This window comes from Schistocerca gregaria, chromosome 3, assembly GCF_023897955.1.
Source record: "Schistocerca gregaria isolate iqSchGreg1 chromosome 3, iqSchGreg1.2, whole genome shotgun sequence".
NCBI classification, from domain to species: Eukaryota; Metazoa; Arthropoda; class Insecta; order Orthoptera; family Acrididae; genus Schistocerca; species Schistocerca gregaria.
In genome coordinates this window covers 84,399,191-84,426,645 of record NC_064922.1, presented here as the reverse complement: position 1 = coordinate 84,426,645, position 27,455 = coordinate 84,399,191, and the positions used below count along the sequence as shown (strand labels likewise).

The 27,455-nt window shown below is 39.9% G+C and overlaps 1 protein-coding gene across 6 annotated transcripts in view; it reads left to right on the top strand.

The window, feature by feature from the left end:
* The window catches only part of LOC126354686 (collagen alpha-1(XVIII) chain-like), a 2,024,079-nt gene that overhangs the window by 1,905,631 nt on the left and 90,993 nt on the right, over nt 1-27,455 (top strand). For all 6 annotated transcript variants that reach the window (XM_050004490.1, XM_050004491.1, XM_050004489.1 and 3 more), the window contains 3 exons: nt 2,563-2,826; nt 11,299-11,388; nt 15,100-15,243. In XM_050004490.1, the coding sequence (XP_049860447.1) occupies nt 2,563-2,826; nt 11,299-11,388; nt 15,100-15,243 (498 nt within the window). The remainder of the gene's footprint in view (nt 1-2,562; nt 2,827-11,298; nt 11,389-15,099; nt 15,244-27,455) is intronic.

Below are 27,455 nucleotides of genomic sequence, written 5' to 3'. Positions count from 1 at the left end.
GTAGGGGCACCATATTTAACACTGCTATGTCTCCTCGGCCACAAAAGGCTTCTACTGGGTTTCCCTATGACGTAGATTCTCGTCTGTCTCACCGGTGCACTATAGCACTTAGGCCCCAGTAGACAATAGACGCCTGTGAGTTTCCCCATCTCGTGGTGAATCTGCGCCCTTTGTGGCATGTGGTTCTGGATGACAGGGTTCGTTTCACAATTCCTGTAGGCTGACTCTTTCAGCCATATATTTAAATCCAACCACATTACCTCACACAATAAGTTAATGTAGTTAGAATTTGTTTCACTTCTCACCAATTTATGACAGTAGGAAACTGTTTTAGCTAGCTGAATGTATAAAAGGAAGTAAGGAACTGTGTTTTAGTTAGATGAATGAATAAACGGAAATAGGCTTTGACATAGAAAGAACCACATTAAAGTGATTTTGGGTAATTTCAGGAGCACAAAAAATATTTCTATCATGGTGAAACCTGTTTTATTGTAATATAAATAAACCTCTTTCACCTCATGTGCATTGACAATAAACTGCTTTCATTGAACATAGAACGTAATTATTACTTTTATTATTGTTACTACTGTTACTATCTTCTTGTTGATATGGTCTACCTTAATGGCTAAATAAAAGGCTGTCTGCTTATATGTCACATACATTTCACTTCCTTTTATTTATTGAGCATCCTCATGTTTGGTGTACTATATAATGTGTACTATGTGTTTATTTGTTGATTGTCGTTTTTTGTTTTTAGTTCACTGTTCCTATTTGAGTTTCTATATTGGCATTTTGTCGTTTGGAGATAGTGAGTGGAGCTATGGGCACTATAAAATGGAGTGCCAAGTAGAGAAATTAGAACATTCCTGACATTTTCTTCTGTTTGAGCTCAGTAGAGGGCAGCAGCAGAGGCAGCCAGAAACATTTGTGCTGTGAATGAGGATAATGCCACAAGACAAAGTACAGGAAGAAAATGGTTTTCTTGTTTTAAGAAGGATCATTTTGATGTAAGTGACTCTCCACATTCAAAAGGACCTTCGGGGTTGATGAAGGTCATTTAAACACATTAATCCATGATGATCTGTGTCAGTGTAATTGAGAACTGGCAAATGGATGCAGTGGGGAAGATTAAAAAATTAAGTGTATGGGTTCTACATGCTCTAAGTCAAAGTCACAAAAATCTGTTGGTGGCTATATGCTTCTCTGCTTGCTCATCATCAATTGGCTTGTGAGCAACTCCGACCATTCCCATCCTGTATCACAAATGGTGCCTTATGCTAACATAAGGAAAAGAAGGGAATGGTTGAGCTCAAACAAAACAGCAGCTCCCCATCCACAAATTTCACATACTGTGAAATAGTGATGTGTAGTGTGCTACAGATTGCTTCTCCAAAGTGTAACCGTCACTGGTGATGTTTACTGTTAACAACTGAAGCTTCTCGCAGGTATGATCCAAAAACAGTGACCAGGAGGATTGCATAAAGTGATACTATTCCATGGTAACAACTGCCTGTATTCTGCTACAGTGACAAAAGGCACTCAGCAGGAGTTGGGTAGGGAAATCATTCCGCACCCACCTCATTCAGCTGATCTTGCTCCCTCACATTTTCACCTTTTCTGCTCTCTATCAAACAACCTCAAAGGAACTTCCTTTTTGGATGAAAATACGGTCCGAACATGACTCTGTGAGTTTTTTGCCTCAAAACCAAGTGATTTCCACTGACGTGGAATCAAAAAGTTACCCAGCTTGGGAGACTGTTATAAATAGCAAGGGAAAATGTATTATTGATGACTAAAGTCTCTGTTTTGTGTATCTGTTGTGTTTATTAAACTTATGGAGAAACACTATAAACTTATACACCACTATAACGTGTTTGCATATCCCAGTTTCTTTGTTGTCCTTTTATTTTTAGGCAAGAAACAACTTTTTGGAACACAGGTTTTGTAGTGTGAAATTACTGTTTGGTTCTACATACAGTTTTTTTTTTTTTAGATGTTATTATCTCATATGCATTATCCTGGGATTGTACCTCATTGTCTGTGTACACCAGTGGTATCTGGCTTTCATCATTTGCAAGTGCATTTCACTTGAACACTTCACTTTCACTGTCTGTGTTTTCATTTAGAACTTGGGTGAACAATGTGTGTTTATAGTCTAACTTGTTTGTTTAGATTGACCACATCTGAAAGACGATGATGATAGTATAATAATAACAATAATAAGAAAACAGACACAACTAACAAATTATGAAACATGTTAAAATGATGAGACAGAAATATGTTTCACAAAAACAACTGTACTGTCTGGTTTAAGCAGTTTCTGAATCTATATCTACACAAAGAGCAGAGTAACAACAATATTGAAAGGATGGATTGCTACTCACCACATAGAGAGGCATTGAGTCGTGAAGAGGCACAATTAATAAGAATGCCAGAAATGTCCAGTGTTCTGGTTGATTCCTTCATCAGAAGTAGAAAACACACAGTAATAATGTTACATTTGATCTGATTTTATGTAAAAATGGCCTGAACTGACTCTTATTTCAAAATGTATTTCTACAGGGCACAGCTGGAGAAAAAGGTGAACCTGGAGAGATGGGCTTGACAGGACCTGTCGGTCCCCCCGGCATGAAGGGAGACAGAGGAGAGAGGGGGCCACCCGGCCCCGCCACTGTCGCCGGTGTCGATGGGGACTTCATAACCATAAAGGGCGAGAAGGGCGACCATGGCAAGAGGGGCCGCCGGGGCAAGCCAGGACCTCCCGGGCCTGTGGGCCCCCCGGGAAAACCCGGCACCGTGGGCGAGATGGGACTGCCCGGATGGATGGTAACCTCACGTGCTGCGAGACGACCAGTTTGAATTTTCTTGTGCACTGAGTTAAATTCGACCTGCTTATTATGAGATAATATTCAATTAATGATTAATGGTGTTCATATAATAGCTCCTTTCCTAACTGGTAGCTTAGAAATTCTGTTACATTGAATTTTATGTCACTAACATTTGCATGATTTTTTCTGTAACCTGTTACTGATTCTCTTATTCTTTCTTTTCATGCTTGCATCATTACAGAAGGTGAGCCTCTATTTTTCTTGTCTAACTTTTTTTTGTAATAAGTACCTAACACTGATAGTTTAGCCTTAGTGTTCAAAACGATGTGGGCATAAAGCCTAAATTCATTTTTTGCTGCAAGTGAGAGACCTTGCGGATGTGACTTCTTCTTGTCATAATAAGCCATATTGAGACTGCTTTGTTTGATGAATTAGCAATCAGAAATTGAGTTGGAATGTACTCAGCTGTTGACTTCTTGTCACCAAGCGTTATCTTACTGCCTGCCATATCCAACAACCACATCTATCAAAAACGAATTGTGCCAAGGAAACACTCCAGCTTAGCTGCTTAAACAAGAAATGAGCATCCAGTTAAAAATTCTGATAAGCTATAATTATATACAGATCGTACTTTCATTCTGCAGCAACGTGTACATTGATTTGACTCTTTGAAAGATTAAACTTGTGTGCTGACCTGAGACTGGAGCCTAGGATTTTTGCCTTTTGTGGGCAAGTGCGTTGCTGACAGGTATCTGAGCACGATTTATGACTCTACCTCACAGCTTTAATTCTGCTGGTACCTCATCTCCTACATTCCAAACTGCACGGAAGTTGTCCTGCACTCTGAGTGGGACTAGCACTCCTGGAAAAAAAGATGTTGTGGAGACACGACTTAGCCACAAGGTAGATATTCCAGGTTTGAGCCCCGATGTGGCACACAATCTGAATCTGCCTGGAAGTTTCCAAAGCAATGGATGCTCCACTACAGAGTGAAAATTCATTCTGGAAAGAATTGCCCAGGCTGTGGCTAAGCCATGTCCACGCAGGATCCTTTCTTCCTGGAGTGATAGTCCTGCAAGGTATCTGGGAGAACTTGTGAGAAGTTTAGAAGGTAGGAGATGAGGTAGTGATGGAAGTAAAGTTATGAGTTTGGATAGCTTGGTCACTGGACAACTTGCACATAAAAGGCAAAGGTCCCAGGTTTGAGTTTTGGTCTGACACACAGTTTTAATCTGTGAGAAAGTTTTAAACTACAGTCACACTTACTCACTGGCTATTCAAGTTTTTACTGCATGAAATATTGACTAATATTAATGTTTTTCATTGAGATACAATACAGATAATTCTGTTGTGTTGCTATGGGATATGTAATGGTAAAGCAGTTGAAGCATGTTTACTGCAAGAATCTATTTCATATTATGGTTACATAACTAAAATTATTTCTTCACATAGTCACTTTGTTCAGATACAGGTGAACTCATATAGTAAGTTTTCACACCTCTCTTTTGTGTCTTTCTGCATCCACATATTTAAAAAATGTAGCAACCACTCATTGCAGTGAGGTCACAGGCAGATGGTTGAAGCTTTTCCATTATATCTCTTGCAGAAGTTTCCATGGCATATGGTGTGGCATTCTTGTGGTGATGCTTGAAGACAACAGAGTTTCTCCTCAAAGTTCAGACGATGCAAAATGTTTTATTAGTAATGCTTCATGAAATATGAGGAAATTGTCACTGTACTACAATACATGACATGAAAATAATATTAAATGCTGCTCCTCATTTGTAACCATAAGTATCTTTTTATGGACATTCTTATGCAATGAAAATTTTAACACAGTTTTTCAGAATGATGGTTCTTCAATAACATTGTCTCCATACACCACTGTGGTTGAATGGTGTGGTTTCACATCTCTTGCATTTGGGAACAGAATCACAGATTTTTTAATATTTTAAACTATCAAGCATGTTATTGATACAAATGAAATTAGCACAAGTGAAATATTGTTGGTTTGAACAGCACAATGCTATAAATACTTAGTCATACTGGAAATGAGGTATTCTTATCTTCCTCCAGCCTATGAATTGATTTACCAAGGTAATTGTTTGGGGAACATATAATTTAATGTGGCTTGTGAACAATCTACATCTACATCTATGTGATTATTCTGCTATTCACAGTAAAGAGGCTGGCAGAGGGTTCAATGAATCACCTTCAAGCTGTCTATCTTCCGTTCCACTCTCAAACGAAACCAGGAAAAACACTTAATTTTTTCTGTGCGAGCCCTGATTTCTCTTATTTTATCGTGATGATCATTTCTCCTTATGTAGGTAGGTGCCAACAGAATATTTTTGCAATTGGAGGAGAAAACTGGTGATAGAAATTTCATGAGAAGATCCTGTCGCAATGAAAAACGCCTTTGTTTTAATGATTGCCACTTCAAGTCACATATCATGTCTGTGACACTATCTCCCCTATTTCATGATAATACAAAGCGTGCTGCCCTTCTTTGTACTTTTTCGATATTATCTGTCAGTCGTACCTGATGCGGATCCCACACGGCACAGCAATACTCCAGAATAGGGTGGACAACCGTGGTGTAAGCAGTCTCTTTAGTAGACCAGGTGCACCTTCTAAGTGTTCTGCCAATGAATCACAGTCTGTGGTTTGCTCTACCCACAATATTATCGATGTGATCCTTCCAATTTAGGTTATTTGTAATTGTAATTCCTAAGTATTTAGCTGCATTTACAGCCTTCAGATTTGTATGACTTATCGCGTAATCGAAATTTAGCTGATTTCTTTTAGTATGTCTATAACTTCACACTTTTCTTTATTCATGGTCAATTGTCACTTTTCACACTGTACAGATATCTTATCTAAATCATTTTGCAAGTGGTTTTTATCATCTGAAGCCTTTACAAGACAGTAAATGACAGCATCATCTGCAAACAATCTAAGATGGCTACTCAGATTGTCTCCTATGTCATTAATATAGATCAGGAACAATAGAGGGCCTATAACACTTCCTTGGGGAACGCCGGATATTACGTCTGTTTTACTCGATGACTTTCCACCTATTACTACGAACTGTGACCTTTCTCACAGGAAATCACAGGTCCAGTTGCACAACGGAGGCGATACTCCATAGGCACGCAGTTTGATTAGAAGAAACTTTTGAGGAACAGTGTTGAAAGCCTGCTGGAAATCTAAAAATATGGAATCAGTTTGACATCCCCTGTCGGTAGCACTTATTACTTCATGAGTATAAAGAGCTAGTTGTGTTTCACAGGAACGATATTTTCTGAATCCATGCTGACTATGTGTCAATAATCGTTTTCTTCAAGGTACTTCATAATATTCGAATACAGTATATGTTCCAAAACCCTACTGCAAATTGACGTTAGTGATATAGGCCTGTAATTCAGCTGATTACTCCTACTTCCATTTTTGGGTATTGGTGTGACTTGAGCAATTTTCCAGTCTTTACATACGTATCTTTCAGTGTGCGAGTGGTTGTATACAGGGTGGTCCGTTGATAGTGACCTGGCCAAATATCTCACGAAATAAGCATCAAACGAAAAAACTACAAAGAACGAAACTCGTCTAGCTTGAACGGCAAAACCAGATGGGCGCTATGGTCGGCCCACTAGATGGCACTGCCATAGGTCAAACTGATATCAACTGCCTTTTTTTTTTAAATAGGAACCCCAATTTTTTATTACATATTCATGTAGTACGTAAAGAAATATGAATGTTTTAGTTGGACCACTTTTTCGCTTTCTTATAGATGGCACTGTAATAGTCACAAACGTATAAGTACGTGGTATCACGTAACATTCTGCCAGTGGGGATGGTATTTGCTTCGTGATACATTACCTGCATTAAAATGGACCGTTTACCAATTGTGGAAAAGATCGATATTGTGTTGATGTATGGCCATTGTGATCAAAATGCCCAACGGGCGTGTGCTATGTATGCTGCTCGGTGCCCTGGCCAACATCATCCAGGTGTACGGACCATTCGCCAGATAGTTACGTTATTTAAGGAAACAGGAAGTGTTCAGCCACATGTGAAACGTCAACTACGACCTGCAACAAATGATGATCCCCAAGTAGGTGTTTTAGCTGCTGTCACGGCTAATCCGCACATCAGTAGCAGAAAAATTGCGCGAGAATCGGGAATCTTCAAAATGTCGGTGTTGAGAATGCTACATCAACATCAATTGCACACGTACCATATTTCTATGCACCAGGAATTGCATGGCGATGATTTTGAACATCATGTACAGTTCTGCCACTGGGCACAAGAGAAATTACCAGACAATGACAGTTTTTTTGCACGTGTTCTATTTAGCGACGAAGCATCATTCACCAACAGCGATAACGTAAACCGGCATAATATGCACTATTGGGCAACGGAAAATCCACGATGGCTACAACAAGTGGAACATCAGCGACCTTGGCGGGTTAGTGTATGCTGCGGCAGTATGGGAGGGAGGATAAGTAGCCCCCATTTTATCGATGGCATTCTAAATGGTGCAATGTATGCTGATATGCTCTACATAATGCTCTACCGATTTTACTACAAGATGTTTCACTGCATGGCAGAATGACGATGTACTTCCAACATGATGGATGTCCGTCACATAGCTCATGTGCGGTTGAAACGGCATTGAACAGTATATTTCATGACAGGTGGATTGGTCATCGAAGCACCATAACATGGTCCGCACATTCACCGGATCTGACGTCCCCGGATTTCTTTCTGTGGGGAAAGTTGAAGGATATTTGCTATCGTGATCCACCGACAGTGCCCGCCAACATGCGTCAGCGCATTATCAATACATGTGTGAACATTATGGAAGGTGAGCCACTCGCTGTTGAGAGGAATGTCATTACACATATTGTCAAATGTATTGAGGTTGACGGACATCATTTTGAGCATTCATTGCTTTAATTTGGTATTTGCAGGTAATCACACTGTAACAGCATGCGTTCTCAGAAATGATAAGTTCATAAAGGTACATGTATCATGTTGGAACAACTGAAATAAAATGTTCAAGCATACCTATATTCTGTATTTTAATTTAAAAAACGCACCTGTTACCAACTGTTCGTCAAAATTGTGAGCCATATGTAGGGACAGGAAAAATTCGTTTAAACGATAATGGGACGAATAACATGAATTCGGCTGCTTTTAAGGAGGTAATGCGAATTCTGCGGTTACCGATACAGTCTGGGTCTTTTGTTATGAATGTAATGCAAGTATTTGGAAGGAGGGTGAGCTCGAAGACTGCCAACATCGTCATAAATCGTTAAGCTTACAACTCTACCACTTTTCACTGTAAAAGTAAAGGAAAAAAATCTGAAAGTGTAATACAAGTATGTTCTGTAATAAATGATGCATTTCCGTCTGATTAGAGATGGAAGAATAAAATAAATATTTGGGTGTTTTCTTTTCGAATGGTTGGTGAGGTAGGTATCTTACAGGACAGCGTTAATTTCTACGATGGAAACGAGCAGCTATATAATTCATCTTTTTTGATTTCCAGTACGCTGGATTAATTACAGGACAGCAACCTGAGTTAACCAGTTTGATGTAGAAAACAGCCAAAGTTGCAAAATTCAGTTACTTTTGTTTAATTGATGATCGGTATCAGAACCCTTTCTCAAATCATCCAAACAAAGAAAAAGGTGTACTGTGTGATATTACGCAAACCACGTTAATATTGTACATGATTGTGTTGAAGCCATTAGTCAAGTTTGCAGAGACCATTCATTGGCAAGACAACGGTTTTACATATGCTCGCTGCTAACCCTTGCTAATGAGTGCATATTTTTCTATATGTATTAATTACGAAAATTTTAATTAATATCGACATGATCGCGCTAAGCAGCGCCTACTCCTGCTTCTGGTTTTATTGGAGTGTGGCTGTTTGGTGATAGAAAGCAGCCAGCATCTATGCGGAAAAGTTTTTCTGATGTTGCCAGATTGACGGATGCGCATAGCTGTCTGAGTTGGGGTACACTTCACTTGTCTCATGTTTTGTTTGTGGCATGTATTTCAATCGTTTCGAAGCTATTGCAGTTCCCGCGTTCAGATATTTCACGTTTACACTTCATTGTTAACAGTCAGGTAGGCATATCAGATATTTTGTCTGTTTTCACCCCATTCATCCAGATATTGGTAAAAACAGCTGAAAATTCAGCATATAAATGAGTCTAACTACCAGTTGTCTATGTGTGTAAAAAAATAAATAAATAAGTGAAAAAGGTACCACGTTAAAAGAAAGTATTTTTGTATTAAAAGACTGTGTTGCTGATGGAAAATGGAATTTAAAACTCAAAACATGTACAGAAACATATTATAAACTTTGTTTCCAAGCAACATCTGAGTGAAAATTAAAAAAATAAAGAAAATTAAATCTCGTCTTATTTTTAACCCAAGTTAAATACCTTTTTTAAACGCTTATAAGTATTTTGGTACTTAGGAGTACTTAAAAAATAACCCTCAAGGCTTCTTGGTGCAATTAATACAGAAAAATCTCTTGAGGATGCAGCCAAGACATTTTATTTATTAAGAATAGCATTGCAAAGGCAGCGATTTTTGTTTACATTAAAAGATTTTCTTCTAAGTTTCGTTATTGTTATTCCATAAGAAATTTCAACCATTTAACATAAATATTTTAGTCGATGAGAAAACTTGTCGAGTGTCAAAAATTGATTATGGGTCTGAAAAAAGGGAAGTTCTGTTTGTTTTTATCTGCTGGATACATCATTGGTAAATTATGTTTTTCCCAATATTTAAAATATATGTATCACTCCACACCATTCTGGCCAAACGCAGCAACAGTATACAAATGTTAAAAGTTTAAATAATAGTCTCTGTTGCAGATACTTTATTGATGACAAGTTTCATGCTCCTAGTGAATCTTCAGATCATTCTTGAGCAGCGGAGACCGGCTTCTGCGGTCTCCATGGCTCAAGAATGATATGAAGAAGCTGGAAACATGTCATCATAAAAATATCTGCATCATACTGCTATTTTCATTTTTACCTTTGGTGTTTGTTTTTAAATAATTATTTGTGTCAAAATTTTTTGTTAAAATAATTTTTCTCTATACTTGTCTCATGTTTGGCCCACCCTATCTTAGAAATAGTTCCATTTTCAACATAGCATTGAAAAATGGTTAAATATGACGAAAATAGATAACTGATAATAGGAAAAGCTTGCCAGAAAATAACACCCAAAAGTACAAAAAAGAATACCGATTTTGGCCATAAAATAACACCGATTTTTTTCCTGTCCCTAGCCATATGATTGTGACTATTACAGCGCCATCCATCACAAAGCGGTAAAAGTGGTACAACTAAAACATTCATATTTCTTTACGTACTACACGAATATGTAATAAAAAATGGGGGCTCCTAGTTAAAAAAAAAAACACAGTTGATATCCATTTGACCTATGGCAGCACCATCTAGCAGGCCAATCATAGCACCATCTGGTATCCCCCTTCAAGCTAGACAATTTTCGTTCTTTGTAGTTTTTTTGTTTGACGCTTATTTCATGAGATATTTGGCCTGGTCATGTTCAGTGGACCACCCTGTATAATTGCTAAATATGGAGCTATTTTATCAGCATACTCTTAGAGGAACCTGACAGGTATACAATCTGGACCAGAGGCCTTGCCTTTATTGACTGATTTAAGCTGCTTTGTTACACCGAGGCTATCTACTTCCATGTTTCTCATCTTGGCAGTTGTTCTTGATTGGAATTCAGGAATATTTACTTCATTTTCTTTGGTGAAGGAGGTTTTAGAAAACCGTGTTTAATAACTCTGCTTTAGTGGCACTGTCATCAGTGACTTCACCATTGTCATTGTGTAGTGAAGGATTTGACTGCGTCTTGCCACTGGTGTGCTTTATGTATGACCAGAATCTCTTTGGGTTTTCTGCCAGATTTCGAGACAGAACTTTGTTGAGGAAATTATTAAAAGCATCTCGCATTGAAGTACGCACCATATTTCGAACTTCTGTAAAACTGTGCCAGTCTTGGAGATTTTGCGTTCTTTTAAATTTGTCATGCTTTTTCAGTTGCTTCTGCAACAACGATCTGACCAGTTTTGTGTAGCATGGGTATTCAGTACCATCACTTATTAATTTATGTGGTGTATATCTCTCAATTGCAGTTGATACTATCAATAGGATAATTTGGCATTTCGCTGATGCATATAGCATTTCCAGGCACACAAGAAATTATATCGGGAAATAACATGATGTACAGGAAATCACTCCTCAGACCTCTGTCAGGTATCTCTGTGCAAATTTAAATCCTAATAGCTACGTTAAGTTTTTCCCAAAGATATTATTAAAACCGCTTTCTTCAAATGTACTGCAAATTATCACTACTTTCAAGAGTGCTACATTCTTAAGAAAGATAATTGGAATTATCTTTTCTGTTCTAGGGAGCTCCTGGTAGACCGGGCCCAGCTGGACCCCCAGGCTTGCCAGGCTTGAAGGGTGACAAGGGAGATGCCGCAGAAATACCTCCTGGCGTATGTACCTGGCACTGTATCACTGTCCCAACTTTCACTATTTTTATCTGTTGACAGTACTGTAAGCACTTGGTGTAATATGACTCCAGTAAGAAAACACTCTCTCTTCCAACATGTTTCACAAATTATTTAGTTTTATGGGCTAGGTTTTGTGTAGTTAAGATACTTAAGTGAGTATAGGAAAGAAGAAGAAAGATGGAATTAGAAGAAGAACTGACAGAGCAGTACAGTAAGTATTTCAGAAAAGACAGATCATTGCTTGTCCTGGCCTTTACATTAAGACATTTGATGGAGAAAGAAATGAGATGTTGGAAAAGACAGGTATTTACTGATATTGGGAAAGTCTGACAGTATGGCTGTCGGTAAAGAAGAAGGGAGTTTGGGTTCGAGATTGAGGTCATTAGAGATGGAGGACAAGCTCGTGTCATATCAAGGATGTGGAAAGAAATCAGATGTGCCCTTCCAAAGGAACCATCATGGCATTTTCCTGGAGCAATTTAGAGAAATCACGGAAAACCTGAATCGGGATGGCTTGTTTAAGCCTTCACTCTCCTGAATGTGTGTCCAGTGTGCTAAGGACTACACCATCTCGCTTGATCTGCTTGTTGGTCTGGAAACATAAAGGTATAAACAAATTAGTAGTGTTGAAGCGCAATAATACACTACGTGCAAAAATTGTGAAGTTGAAATAGGATATCTATGATGTGGAAGTGAGCTGTTTGTCATATTAGCTGTCATAAGCATGCACAAAATTCATAAGAATGTTTAACAGAAATTAGGAGAAGATTCAATTAGAGCCACGTTGTGTGGTCTTAAGCTTTTCTGGTCAGCCAGCTGTTTGTATTGAAGATGACAACAAGGTATGCATTCAGAGTATCATGTGTCATAAACGACAGTTAAGGGCTGGACGCACCTGGAAAGAATACAAACAAAAGCCACACTGTTTGCAGAGAACATCCTGATGCGACGTGAGGGCAAAATTTTAGTGCAAATGCAAGTATGAAACCAGGAGAGAGCAAAATTTGCGATGAGAGTAAGCACAGAGAAGAGCAAAACAGCGTTGGTGATAAGGGGAAGGAAGCATGGGGAAAGATAAAATATATGGATAATTATTTAAAGCATTCAGAAGTTATGAGTACTTAGGAAGTGTGATGTTAGGTAAAGGCAAATAACCGAAGAAACAGTGAAAAGAATGCAAGAAACAAATAACTTCTACCAAAGTGAAAGGGATATTTAATGGAACAGAGCTGTCCCATAGAAATGTAAGTTATATATTCAGCTTATTATGAACACATTCTAGCATATGTGGATGGTACACGGACTACAACAAAAGTAGAAGAAAGCTGAATGTAGGCAACAGAGGTGAAATATTTAAGAAGTATCAAAGGTAAAACAAGAAAGGACAAAATCAGAAATAATATCAGAAAAAGAATGGGAATCTAGAAAATCTAGAAACTTCAGGACAAGATAGTGTTCTGACCAGGAACGCAGGGAAATACATGGTCGGGAAACAGATACAATTATTAGATCACAGAGTGGTATCAACAAGAATACAATGAAGGTATTTAACATGACTTGAACACATTTAACAACTTATGGCCCAGAAGTTCATACTTGGTCTATGAAGATGCTATCCATGTCAGGTGTTACTCCTGTAGTGCTGCATGTAAATGGCAGTTCTTGCGATGGTGGTGGCTGACTGACAGGGGCAGCCACTTCAGGTAGTTGCAGGTGCATTTGAATGTCGGTGCCCACTAAGCTTACTGTAGTGGCCCGACTTACATCCACTGTGAGCGGTAGGTGTAGTAACTGATGGGTTACTACACTACTACTTCCTTTCAGGGGCAAGTGGAGTGAGAAACCACGTGTTGACATCTGTGATGCTATGACTGAAGAGACACCCGTAGCAGTGCCGGAGCAGCCAAAGGTGTGAGAAATTTCCTATCTGCTGGGGCTGGCGCATGCAGATGAAAGAGGTTAGAGTGATGGCACTCCTGCTGTCACAGGGGCTTGAGAGTCTTCTGGACATCAGAGTTCGCGATGAAGGGCACTGGCAGATGCTGCAATGATGGTGAACTGGAGAGGAGAGGCTGTGGCAACAGAGATCATACTTCTGTGTCAATGCTGTTGCTATTTGCACAATGCAATGGAAGGCACCATCACCCGCCCCATGGAGCAATCCTGCCATCAGTGTTGGCAGACTACAGACTGTTGGGGCAGGTGGGCACGGCCAGGCCTACTTGATCCCTGGATCAGTCAGAGCCGACGAAAAAGCAGCCAGGGCCCGTTGGCTGAAGAGGGAACCTGGTGCCTATCCTGAGACACAAATGGTACTAGTGTCATGCCGAGTTGACCTTCAGTGCAAACCTTGTAGCTATGGCGACCACACTGTCAGTGGATGATGCCCGGAATCCATTGAGGATGCTGTCCAAATTCCCTGGCCCAGACTGGTGTACCAAACCGGTGCCACTGAGGGACGCCTGTGCAGCAGCAAGAGGCGTGAGCAGTATCTGCGACTGACAGGTGTGCATGAGCTCTGCAGGACTCTTAGCCCCAATTGCTGTCATTTTGTAACAGCTTAAGAAAAATCTGAGAGCTTCTCCAGTCAGAAAATCTTCTACACTACTTTGTTTTAGATGTTGGACAAGGCATACTGCCTAGCTGTTCAACTCAGGAGGGAAGGGAGGTGCCATGTTATGGTGAATGCCATTGGTGTGAATGAAAGTCCTTGAAAGATTGCACTATGAAGTGACAATCCCCTACACGCTAGGTTACTACAGACGGAAACAGCAAAGTTGAAGTGGTGTGGACTTATGAGAGGAGAAAGTTAAAAAAACGATATTATCTGAAAGGTTAACTGAAGAGAGACTGTGAGGAAGATACAGAAAGAGATGGACAGGTACAGTGAGGGAGTGCTTAAAAAGAGAGGAGTAAAACCAGAAAATGTGTTTCAAGAGGAAGCTGAAAGTGGCAGCGAAGAAGAAGAAGAAGAAGAAGAAGAAGAAGAAGAAGAAGGTGTTGGACTGTTAGATCACTCTCTAGTTGGAAGCTGCAGAAAACAGACTCCATCTTTTTGGATACCAAGCATGATTCTGTAGTAGACATAGAAATACTGCACTCTGGGCCCAGTGGAAGGAACTGTCTCTGCTCATAATGCTGCAAATCAAGAGGTACTACAAAACCATACTGAACAGCTACTATATTGACAAACAGATTTCAGTTAATGTTCACTCTTTGATACTACTAAACCTGTGCCGATTGTTCAGTCCATTTATGTTAAATTTTGCCCCACTATAAATGGATATGCCAGTAATTTATTTTCATGTTTAATGGTTTTCAATGTACTATTACATGTATTTAGCATTAGCAGCTAACTTCTTTGATAATTGTAAGCCCTTTTCTTTGTTTATGTTTGTAACGGTATGCACAGTAATATCTCTGTCAGTAATGCTAGGCATGATTCTAATAACTCAAAACCTGTAAAAATAGATAATTAGGAACAACAGTGGCAAACAAGTGTTTTTTCTGTTGAACTGTTTAATTTGAGAAACATATTACCGTAAATATAAATACTCTTATTTGTCCTTGGTGCTAGTATGAATAGCTTTATCTTCACAGTACAAACTAAGAGCTTTACTGTTGAAATGTTCAAATGCTCATTTGAATTGCAGTGAGGCTAAATGAACTGTATGCTTTCCTGCCTATTTGCAGCTGAAGGGAGAGAAAGGCGACCCAGGAATTGGTATCCCGGGACCTCCAGGACCTCCTGGCCCAGTGGGGTCCTCTGCTAACCCGGACGCCACCTACATCCCGGTGCCTGGGCCACCAGGACCCCCTGGTCCGCCGGGACCTCCGGTGAGTCCTGCATCACTGACAAAAGTCGTACACCTTATACCTAGGTGTACATCTCCTTATATGCTGAGAACAAATGCTTAGTGCCGAGCTCTCTAGTGCCCGAGGGTATAGAAGTCACCCAGCAATCGTCAGGAGTTATTTTCCTCGAGTGTTGTAGCAGAGGCAGCCTACTACAATTTGTCAATAGTACCTCTGTATATTGAGCAAGCAGTGAAGGAAGTAGGTATTAAAATCTTGAGGTTCGCCGATGACATTGTAATTCTGTCAGAGACAGCAAAGGACTTGGAAGAGCAGTTGAACGGAATGGATAGTGTCTTGAAAGGAGGATATAAGGTGAACATCAACAAAAGCAAAATGAGGATAATGGAATGTAGTCAAATTAAGTCGGGTGATGCTGAGGGAATTAGATTAGGAAGTGAGACACTTACAGTTGTAAAGGAGTTTTGCTATTTGGGGAGCAAAATAACTGATGATGGTCGAAGTAGAGAGGATATAAAATGTAGACTGGCAATAGCAAGGAAAGCATTTCTGAAGAAGAGAAATTTGTTAACATCGAATATAGATTTATGTATCAGGAAGTCGTTTCTGAAAGTATTTGTATGGAGTGTAGCCATGTATGGAAGTGAAACATGGACGATAAATAGTTTGGACAAGAAGAGAATAGAAGCTTTCGAAATGTGGTGCTACAGAAGAATGCTGAAGATTAGATGGGTAGATCACATAACTAATGAGGAAGTATTGAATAGGATTGGGGAGAAGAGAAGTTTGTGGCACAACTTGACCAGAAGAAGGGATCGGTTGGTAGGACATGTTCTGAGGCATCAAGGTATCACCAATTTAGTATTGCAGGGCAGCATGGAGGGTAAAAATCGTAGAGGGAGACCAAGAGATGACTACACTACGCAGATTCAGAAGGATGTAGGTTGCAGTGGGTACTGGGAGATGAAGAGGCTTGCACAGGATAGAGTAGCATGGAGAGCTGCATCAGACCAGTCTCAGGACTGAAGACCACAACAACAACAAACCTCTGTTAGTATGGAGAAAGGAGGAGGTCATCTGAAGACTGTCAAAAGAGAGTACTAAAAATAGTAGAAGAAGGCCAGAGAGAAGAACAGTATAGGTTTACTAGTAGATTGGGAAGATTGACAGTGGACATTATTTTTAGTGTAGGGCAGCTTTAAGAGGGACACTAAAAACATGGTAAGAATTTAGTAATGGTGGTGCTGGACAGTGAGAAAGCATATGATAGTGTGAAATGAAGCAAGATCTGGTAAAATAATTCAGAAAATGGGAAATGGAAGGATGACTATGAGAAGAATAAAAGAAATGTACCAAGGAACTGTGAGTTGTGTAAAAGTAGGAGGAGAGAAGACAGGAGGAAAGTTACATGAAAGGCTGAATATGTGAGTAATAATATGAGAGTAGCAATGGACAATAAGTATTAGAGAGCAAGCAGTAAAAAAAGTGGGAAGTTTCAAGTACCTGAGGAGTGTAATTTAGAAGACAATGGGATGAATGGTAAGGAGATCAATGAAAGATGAAGGCAAGCATTTGGATTCCTGCAGAGTGCCAAAAAGTAGTCAAAAGGTATAACAAGCATATTATGCCCCAGCCCTGCTGTATACATTGGAAAGTTGAATAAAGAGGACAAGGCAGGCAAGGAGGATACATGCTGAAATTTCAGGTAAGTGTGATAGGATTATCTAGAATTAATAGCGTTAAGGAATGAGGTGGTGAAAAAAATAGTGAAAGAGATGCTCTTGCAAGGGACCATAAAAAAGACAAGATTAAAATGGTGTGCATATGTTCAATGAATGAGTGCTGGGAGTATACCAAGACAGCTCTGGAAAGACATTAGGAGGCAAGGTATCGAGTGGAAGACTGAGGGTCAGATGGACTGTTGCAATGAAGGGAAGTGTGACATAGAGAGGAGGAGACTGGGACAGAGCGGAGAGAGAAGCAAAAGATGGAGGGGCCAATGTTCCCAACAAAAAAAAAAAGTTAGGGGCAGCAAACTGTGGAAGATGATGTAATGGTTATGATTATGAGCTGGGCAAACTCTGTGAAAATGTGACTTCAGTATGTATACCCAGACTGGCTGGCAACTGCTTCTGTAGATTTCTATCATTATTACTAGCATCTCTGCATGTATTTGTAAGTAGCAGTTCCTTGCTTCTGCTTGTGATGACCAACATGGGACCTTTAAAGAAAGTAGGAATTCTGCTGTGGCAGAAGATTGAAACTGGTGCTTATGTACTGAAGAGAAATACAAATAAGCTACTGAAGCACAACATATGAAGATGTGTGGACATTGTTTGTGAGTGAGATACAATGTATGTATTGGTTTTGTGAGCAATTGTAAATGTATCCCTTCAGTGCTTCAAACAATACACAATTTTTGGTAGAGCACAAATGTTTAATGAACCGTCTTATGCCATGTGACTTTTCCTGAAACACAAAAATAATTTGTACAGAGGTTGCTCGTGAACAGCAGTGATCAATAATAAATGCCTCTAAACAAATTTAGAAAACTTAAAGTTAATTCCTGTAATCAATGTACCTGAAAGGATGAGATTTGAATGTGACTGCAATGAGGGAAACTATCGTATTAAATAAGGAGAGATCAACAACTTGGTCTAAAGTAGAATGATAAGTACCATATGCCATGCACTTTGCAGTGGTTTCTGCAGTATATATGTAGGTGTAGATGTCTGAACACCAACAATAGCAACAGTGATAAAAGAAAAGCTTATATTTCATAGCATCTTTAACAAATATATTTGTCTGTAGACTTATGAGTCTTGTAATTTGTGCAGTAACTGCTTTTTCTGACCGATAGATGTTCTCTAACATAATCTCAACCAAATAATAAATATCCAGTTCTGAATGCTGGATTTGTGATCATTTGTATCACCGCAGGAAAGTTTTTCCTTCTCATCCCATGTGGTAAGTCTCCCCTGATTTGTGGTTATGGGTGACTTCCCAAAATCTACCTCTTATCGTAGACCTCTCCAGCCATCCTTCACCCCTTTTTATTCCACCTCAACACTTGTGCCTGAGGAAGGAGCCACTGACTCTGAAAGCTTGCCTAGTTACAACCCTCTTTTATGTGTTTCTGCCACCGCTTGGGGAGTAGATATTTTATCTATCCAGTTAAATTACCGCAGAAGAAGGTATACAATCTTTTCTCGCTGCATCACTGCAGGGAAGAAGGTATGTAAACTGGGTATAGGCTGTGGTGACTATTAGTGCCACTTCTGGACCTCTCATCGCATATGAATTTCAAAAGTGTGCCACGGTAGCGCCAAGAACAGTGTTTGCTTGCAACTGGAATGCACTGTCACTAACTGGAGCCATGGAGTGTCTTTGTAACACATCATGAGTTGCTGTGAATTAATCATAAGCCAGCACTGTGCAGGGCTGTACTGCAGAATGCATACTATCCCTGCAGCCAGTGAAACTGTGGTACAGACATGTGCATGTTTTAGCATCGAGAAACCATGCTATAGGCGTGATAAATTATATACGGATATTGGAGAGGGGAGAATATCAGCCTCATTAATTACGAGGGGTAGCACATGTAATTGCAGATCAGAAAAAGAAAATGTTTATTGTCACTTGTAATAATGTCCCCATAATAGTAGGAACAGAAAACTGCATCAAGTTACCTTCCATTAGGAATCTGGAGTGCACTCAATGACTGTGATATGACTTTCAAAATGGTGGAGAACAGCAATCAGTCACTCTTTCCTTTCAGGCTTTATTGAAGCAAATCTAGGTTTTGGCTAGTGCTTAGTCATTATTAGTGCACTATTTCATAGTTTCAATAATTTCCTAGTATGTCAGTCCCTGTTGTTTGGGCAACTGTCACAGTTCATTCAAGACTGAGTCGTGAATGAACTATGACAGATGTTGGTGATGGGAGTGTGTTTATAACTGTAATTAATATCTACGTATACATCCACATCCATCCTCTGCAAACCACTGTGAAGTGTAGCATGGTCATATCTGTTGAGATTAGTACAGATTTCAGTTGTGGAATAATTTGAGTGCAGATAAGTGTTAAAGGTGAGTCACTCATGGTAACTGGGTGCTTTTACAGGCTACGAGGTGCAGGAGCCATAGTGGTGGAACATTTCAAGGAAAACTTATAAGAGTCACTTGTAACTTTCTTGATCAACTATTAATATTTGGAAGAGATTTGAACTTAGCAGATGTAGACTGGGACACAGTAATTATAGTCAGTGGTAAAGGCAGGGATTCATGTAACATTGTTCTAAATGCCTTATCTAAAAATTACCCTGAGCTGTTATTCCAGGAAATAACTTAAGAGGGTAACATCCTAGGTCTTCTGGTCAAAAACAGGCACAGACTTGATTAAGTTGCTGTAGAGTACAAAATCTGTGATCATAAGGCCATTACAGCACTGATGACTACAGTCGTCATAGCAATGTTAATAAAAGTAGGAAGATATTTCTGCTTACTAAGTGTACAAGAAGAAATAAATCAGATTTGGTGAGCTATTGGCATCCAACATCCATCTCCGAGGCTGAAAATGTTGAATATAAATTGACGAAATTTGAGAGTATTGTGCAATACACTGTAAATACATTTACACAGAGCAGCATTGTGAGTGACCCACTGTGATTCAACAGCCATGTTACAAAGTTGTTCTAGAAACGCGTAGGGCTTGCGAAGCCTGAACAATTAACAAAAACTGAACCAGTCGCAGCTTGTGCAACATTTTACCAATGTGCTACAAGAATTTTATAATTAATAATTTAATGCTGCTAGGAATAATATAAAATTTTTAAAAAATGTTCGTAGCGAAGGGAATTGAACCTGTGCCAACAAGTAGCCGGTGGGTGTACTTTACCGTCATGCCACAGCACCCGTATGTCAACAACTGCTCAGAAATTGCTCGTAATCTACGTGTAAACAGATAGGGTTTCTCCATGTCACCATGACTTAATATTGTTGCAATATAAGCTCTATCTACTGCAATATGATAAAGTATGTTGTTTGTATGCTTATAATTTCCACTACAGTTTTCTTATGTTGTAGATCTTTCACTCCGCCTGTTCCCCATGCATCACTGTTCCTGAATGAGAAACACAGAAAGCTAAAAAGAGCATTGCAGACCTCATACCCATACATCCAACTCTTTTCATACAGCTTCATAGAAAAATTCCTCATGTATTCATTGTTTTTTTTTTGTTTCTTTTTTTTTTCTTTTTACCATTACCTGTGCCATTTGACATATCATAACTAAATTGAATACATTAATTTTATGTATGTAAACAGAAAAGTGTATATATATCAAACTTGAGCCAACAAATTGCGTCGGTGCCTTGCCCACTGCACCACACCACGAATGTGTCAACTGCTGCTCAAAAATTCCTTTTGCTCTACACATAAATCTTTGGAGAGCATTGTAACTTTTCCTATGGAACACTCATATGAAATATTCTAGGAATTTGAAAGGGGCATCTACCTGTTTCTACTCACCTTCTCCTCCAAAGCTCTACTGGAAAAGGGCCTGTTTGACAGATCATCTCCAAAATTCACCATTTTGCTTGCTCAGTACTTTACACGCACTTGCAAAGAAAACTATTGACCTGGTGCTGTGAGCGACATAGCACCCAGAGTGCTGGAAGGGATGACATCACATCAAAGCATGTGCAGTCAAACACAGGCAGCTGCATCCTAATGGAAGGTGACTTGATGCAGCTTTCTGTCCCTAGTATATGGGGACATTATTACAAGCAAGACTTCTTATGATACCTTTCCATGGTCACTTCTGTAGTTGTCTAATAATATATATTAACAGGGGACTGACATACTAGAAAATTATTGAAACTATGAAATAGTGCACTGATAATGGCTAAGCACTAGCCAAAATCTAGATCTGCTTCAATAAAGCCTGAATGGAAAGGACAGCTGATTGCTGTGCTCCGCCATTTTGAAAGTCATATCACAGTCGTTGAGTGCACCCCACATTCCTAATGGAAGGTAACTTGATGCAGTTTTCTGTTCCTACTATTATGGGGAAATTATTACAAGTGACACTAATTATGACATCTTTCAATGGTCAATTCTGTAGTTATGTAATATTATATATTAATATTTTCTTTTTCTGATCTACAGTAACATATGCCAACCCTTGTAATTAATGAGGCTTATATTCTTCCCTCTCCAATGTCAGTATATAATGTGTCAGGTCTATAGAATAGTTTCTTGATGCTAAAACATGCACATGTGCACCACAGTTTCACTGGCTACAGGGATAGTATGCATTCTGTGGCACAGCCATGCACAGCGTTGGCTTATGCCAAGTTCAAGCTGCTCATGATGTGTTACAAAGACTGCGTGGCTCCAGTTAGAGCTAGTGCACTGTCCTCAGCACTACTGTGGCACACTTTTGAAATTCATTTGTAATGAGAGGTCCAGGAGTAGCACTAATAGTTGCCACAGCCTACACGAAGTTTACATACCTTCTTCCTTGCAGTGATGCAGGGAAAAAGTTGGAGAGCGGCTAACCATCATTGGAGTTATCGACACTGGTTTCTAATTTTCATGGAGAGTGCATCCATTTAAAAAGAAATGGTGTACTTTTAATGCTACTTCTGGTTCACATTCGAAGAGAAATGGCATAATCTAAGTGTGCTGTATCACATTAGCACCTGCTGCCTCTGCACTAAACCAATTGTGAACCAAAATGAGTCCAAGGAGATCTATGCGTGAAACATTCTATGAATTCTAAAGTAAAATTATATTGCCCAGACTGATGAAAAAACCTAAGCAATTTTGGTTGTACACAGTATTAAGTCAATAAACAGGTAATAATCATTTATCCTGTAACTCAGACCAAACTGGCAGCAGAAGAGAGGGTGACAGAGAGAATGCTGAAACAATAAATTCCATTTTCCAAAATTGTTTCACTGAGGAAATCATATCAAGAGTCATCCTTTAAAACATCACATGGGCACCAAAATGACAGTTATTGGTTTAAGTGATTAGGGGACAGTAAATCAACAAAAATCACTCATCAGTGGAAAGTCAACTGGACCCAAAGCGATACCTATACAATTCTGATTTTAGCAATACTTTGTTCTAGGGTCTCTTGAGCAAGAAAATGTTTCAAATGATGCAAAAATTGACAAATCATTCCAATTTTCAAGAATGGTCACAGAGTAGGTGCACGCAACTATTGGCCTATATTACTAATGTCAATCTGTTGCAGAATTTTAGAGCACATTTTATGCTAATAGCTGTATCCTGCAGTACCAGCGATAAACACAAACAATAGTCCTCAATCTGTTTTTATTGGGAAAAACCAATAAACAAGAAAATTACTGACGTCGACAAAGTAGTCAAAAGAGAAAACAATCTAAACACGAAACAGAGTGTGGATCCCACTTTGGATTTTAAACTAGAAGAATATTACTACTACTACTACTACTACTACTACTACTACTACTACGTGATCAGGCCCAGTGGACCACACTCATCTACAAGTTTCCTCCTCCACTGTATTCTGTCCATTGCTGCTATCCACCATTCGTCCACATCTATTGACACTTGGTTTAAATCTTCATGGATCCATCCCTCCAACATTTCTTTGGTCTCCCTGGTGGTCTCTTTCCTGTAGGTGTGAAATCCAGGAGTTTCCGAGGCCATCTGTGATCCTCCATACACACTACAATGCTGGTCCCCTGCATTTGTTTGGCTTTAACAGTTCCTGCTATGTTGGGATGCTGGTATATTCCTCAAGCACTTGGTTGTATCTGATCCTCCATTCCCCTGTATCTGCAAGCAGAACCGGACCGAATATCTTCCAAAGCACTTTTATCTCAAAAACAAGGAGCTTATGGACGTCCTGTTTCCGGATACTCCATGTCCCACAGCCATATAGAACAACAGGCTGGATCAGGGTTTTGTACAGTTGAATCTTGATCTGTCTGGAGAGAGATTTGGACCGAAGCAGTTGTGCTAGGCTGTGGTAAGATCGGTTTCCTGCTTGTATTCTGGCATTGATCTCTGCTTCACATGACGAGTTCTCAGTGAAAAGTGCCCCTAGGTATTTGAATTCTTGCACTCTCTTGTAGGAATGGTCCCCAGACTGCAGTGATTGTAGATGATCAGCAGTCTGACAATGACCACACGTCATAACGAGGTACTCTGTATTAGCTTCGTTTATGTTTAGCCCAAATTTGCTGGCAGCCTCCTTTAGTGCTTTGGTCATTTGCTCCAACTCCTCTTCCGACCTAGAGAGTAAACAGATGTCGTCTGCATAGGCTGAGTATGCCAGTCTCTTTCTTTCGATTTCAATCCATTCATTCTCTTGGAAGGTCTCGCGTACGATCTTCTCGTGGGCAAAGTTGAACAGAATATGGGACAACCCATCTCCTTGCCTGAATCCTGTCACAATTTCAAATTCCTCAGTTATACGATTTCCCATATCCACCTTTGCATGTGTTTCATTCAGACAGATCTTTATAAGATTTATGAGTTTCTCTGCTATGCCAAACTCCCTTAAACAGTTGAGCAGGCTCTTGTGATGTATGCAATCATACGTCTTCTTAAAATCAACGAATAAAATATGCAAATCTTTACCATATTCACCCAGTTTCTCAGTGAGCTGCCGGAGACCGAAGATGTGATCTATTATTGACCGTCCTGGCCGGAAACCTCCCTGGTACTCCCCAATCACCGATTCTGCCACTGGCAGAATTCTGTGTATGAGGCAATTGGACAGGATCTTATAGCAGATGTTAAGCAGGGCAATTCCTTGATAGTTGTCACATTTCAGTTTGTCACTCTTCTTATGTATTGGACAAATCAAAGCTGTTTTCCATTCTCCTGGTAGTTCTTCTTTGGTCCATATTGCCTGTATCAGTCGGTGTATTTTTTCTGCAAGTTTCTCTCCTCCAGCCAGGATCATTTCAGCCTGTATTCCATCTTCACCTGGACTCTTATTCTGTTTAAGGCGTCTGATTCTGGTTTTTATCTCATCCAGGGTAGGTGCGGGATAGTCTGCATCGGCTGTAATTGGGTACTGGAAATCAAACTGCAGTTCGGGTTCATCACAATTTATTAGCTGTTGAAAGTAATCTTTCTATCTCTCCACTATGCCCCTATCGTTCGTCAGGATCTTATCACGGGAATCTTTGACAAATTTCTGCTTGGCCTGGTGACCTTTGTCGGGTACTTCACACTCAGAAACATTTCCCTGTTCTTTTGTCTTCTGGAGTCTGTTTCTGCTTCAGTGATGATATTCCTTATGTATTTCCTCTAGAAGAATAACAAAGTAAAATGTTTTCCTCACAAGTTTCTCACTCAAGAAAGTCCATCAAAGAAAAGATGGAAACAAAACTACGAGAGAGTTGTCAGTACAGCATTATCATAAAACTGTCCAGGTAGGTCAGACCACCATTACATGACACTCTTGAGTCACAGTCCGAAGCTACCACTTCTGACTATCCGTGACTACCAGCAGACGAGGCATGTGGATGTTGCTGCTGGGATGGCAGATCTCTACAAGACCGGGTGGGATGTCAATCTGCCTTCTGGCCAGCAGTGTGCTGGCTTATAGGGCCAGTTGGCAGAAGGATCTTTCAGTCACTTGAGTGGCTTGTTGACCACGACCTTTGGCACTGCTGTTGATTCATGGTGCTTGTATAGTGGGGCCTGGTGGCCATTGGCTGAGACATGAGGCTGTATTTTTTCCTCCAGCGGCAGCCTCAATCATACCATAAACATCTACTTCGGTTTCACTCACTGTGATGAAGGCATCCCGCATCTCTGTTCTGTCATGTGAGATGCTGATGTCACAGATGGATAGGATGGATGCTGCACTAATGGAATATGATCTTTCTTGAGAACACAAATCACTTCTGCAGGAATTAATCTGGATTCTGCAAACAGTAATCTTGTGAAACCTGGCTCATTCTGTTTGTCCATTAGATGGCAGTAGATACTTGTGCTTGATACAATGTCTCTCCATTTCTGGAAGTCATGCAGCATGGTTCTGCACTGTGACCTAATGAAATAAATACATTTGTACAAAATAGCAGATCAGCTTTGGGTTTGGACTGAAGATTTGACAGCAAATAGGACACAGCATGTCATCCGTGATGTAGAAATCTTCTGCTGTAGAAGTATCTTTGGGTTTAGTGAAAGGGAGTGTTATTGTTCACAATGTGCCTCAATCATCTATTGAATAATTTCAGAAGTTCCATGAAGCTGTTCACAGGTGATTCAGTTATATATAGAGAAGTCGCAATGCTACAAATTGAAGTGAAAGGCAAGAAAATCTCCAGGGGAATTGACAATTGGTGCCAATAATGGCAGTTGACCCTTGATATATATGAAACTTGTCCAATTGTTCTAATGTTGCCATTGGAAAATATATACACTTCCATTCATGACGAATGCATGTGTGAAATGGTGCAGAGTGTATGATGCTGTAACAACTCAGTTTATTGTTGTGAATGGAAACCAAGTATTATATGTGTAGAGCACACTTAAACCTTGTACATAGTATGAAGATCTTTAGTAAAGAATCCCCCAATTATTTCATTTGCAGTTGTTGAAAACATCCATTTAGGCACTTCAGATCTGATGTTTCCTTTTGCATGTTCAAAGATTTGAAAAGCTCTGACAGATGGCAGAGCTGTGGTGAACCATCAGAATGGCATCGTGCTGTAATCAGATTGTTGGTTACTGAAAAGAAACTGTGGTGAAGATCCATAAACATTTGTGTGCCATGTGGTTATGTGTGTATTTATTTATTTATCATATGGCAATACATATACAAAGATCACAAAACTACCACCATGTCAACATTTAACCACAGCTCCACAACATAAAATTCATATGGTAATGATGCAGTTTAGGCTTACTGTTAAAGAGAGTCAAAGAATCAGGAAGAGCAGAAACTGAGCTCCATTATTGGTCACATATGGGTCATTCTGTTACAGCCACTGCTCCTGACAAGATAAATAGTGCTGATGACATTATTTGTGCAGCTCAGCACGTCACAACTCAACAATAGGCCCTACAGCTATCAATAAGCATTGAAAGTGTATTTTCAATGACTGAGAATCTTAGATATTCAGAAGTGAGCTGAAGATGGGTTTCACGGAGGGGTAGCATCTTTGATTCACAATCAAAACATCTTCGATCCAGGGTTCGATCCCCGCCACTGCCTAAATGTTGATAAATAATCAGCATTGGCGGCTGAAGACTTCCGGCATAAGAAGTCAGCCTCATTCTGCCAACGGCCTTGTCAAAGAGGGCGGAGGAGCGGATAGAGGTTCAGGGCACTCTCTTATCCTAGGGGTGGGAAATTGCCCCTAAAGGAAGAAGAATCAGCAATGATCAACAACATGAGGATGCAGAAGGCAATGGAAACCACTGCATTAAAGACACGTAACGTGTATCCACAGGACATCTGGCCTGTAGTTGAAGAAGTGTCATGATGATCTCTCCATTGGCAAAAGATTCCGGAATAGTCCCCCATTCGGATCTCCGGGAGGGGACCGCCAAGGGGGAGGTTACCATGAGAAAAAGATTGAATTATCAACGAAAGGATAACGTTCTACGAGTCGGGACGTGGAATGTAAGAAGCTTGAACATGGTAGGGAAACTAGAAAATCTGAAAAGGGAAATGCAAAGGCTCAATCTAGACATAGTAGGAGGCAGTGAAATGAAGTGGAAGGAAGACAAGGATTTCTGGTCAGATGAGTATCAGGTAATATCAACAGCAGCAGAAAATGGTATAACAGGTGTAGGATTCATTATGAATAGGAAGGTAGGGCAGAGGGTGTGTTACTGTAAACAGTTCAGTGACCGGGTTGTTCTAATCAGAATCGACAGCAGACCAACACCGACAACGATAGTTCAGGTATACATGCCGACGTCGCAAGCTGAAGATGAAAAGATAGAGAAAGTGTATGAGGATATTTAAAGGGTAACGCAGTATGTAAAGAGGGACGAAAATGGGCGACTTGAATGCAGTTGTAGGGGAAAGAGTAGAAGAAAAGGTTACGGAAGAATATGGGCTTGGGACAAGGGATGAAAGAGGAGAAAGACTAATTGAGTTCTGTAACAAGTTTCAGCTAGTAATAGCGAATACCCTGTTCAAGAATCACAAGAGGAGGAGGTATACTTGGAAAAGGCCGGGAGATACGGGAAGATTTCAATTAGAT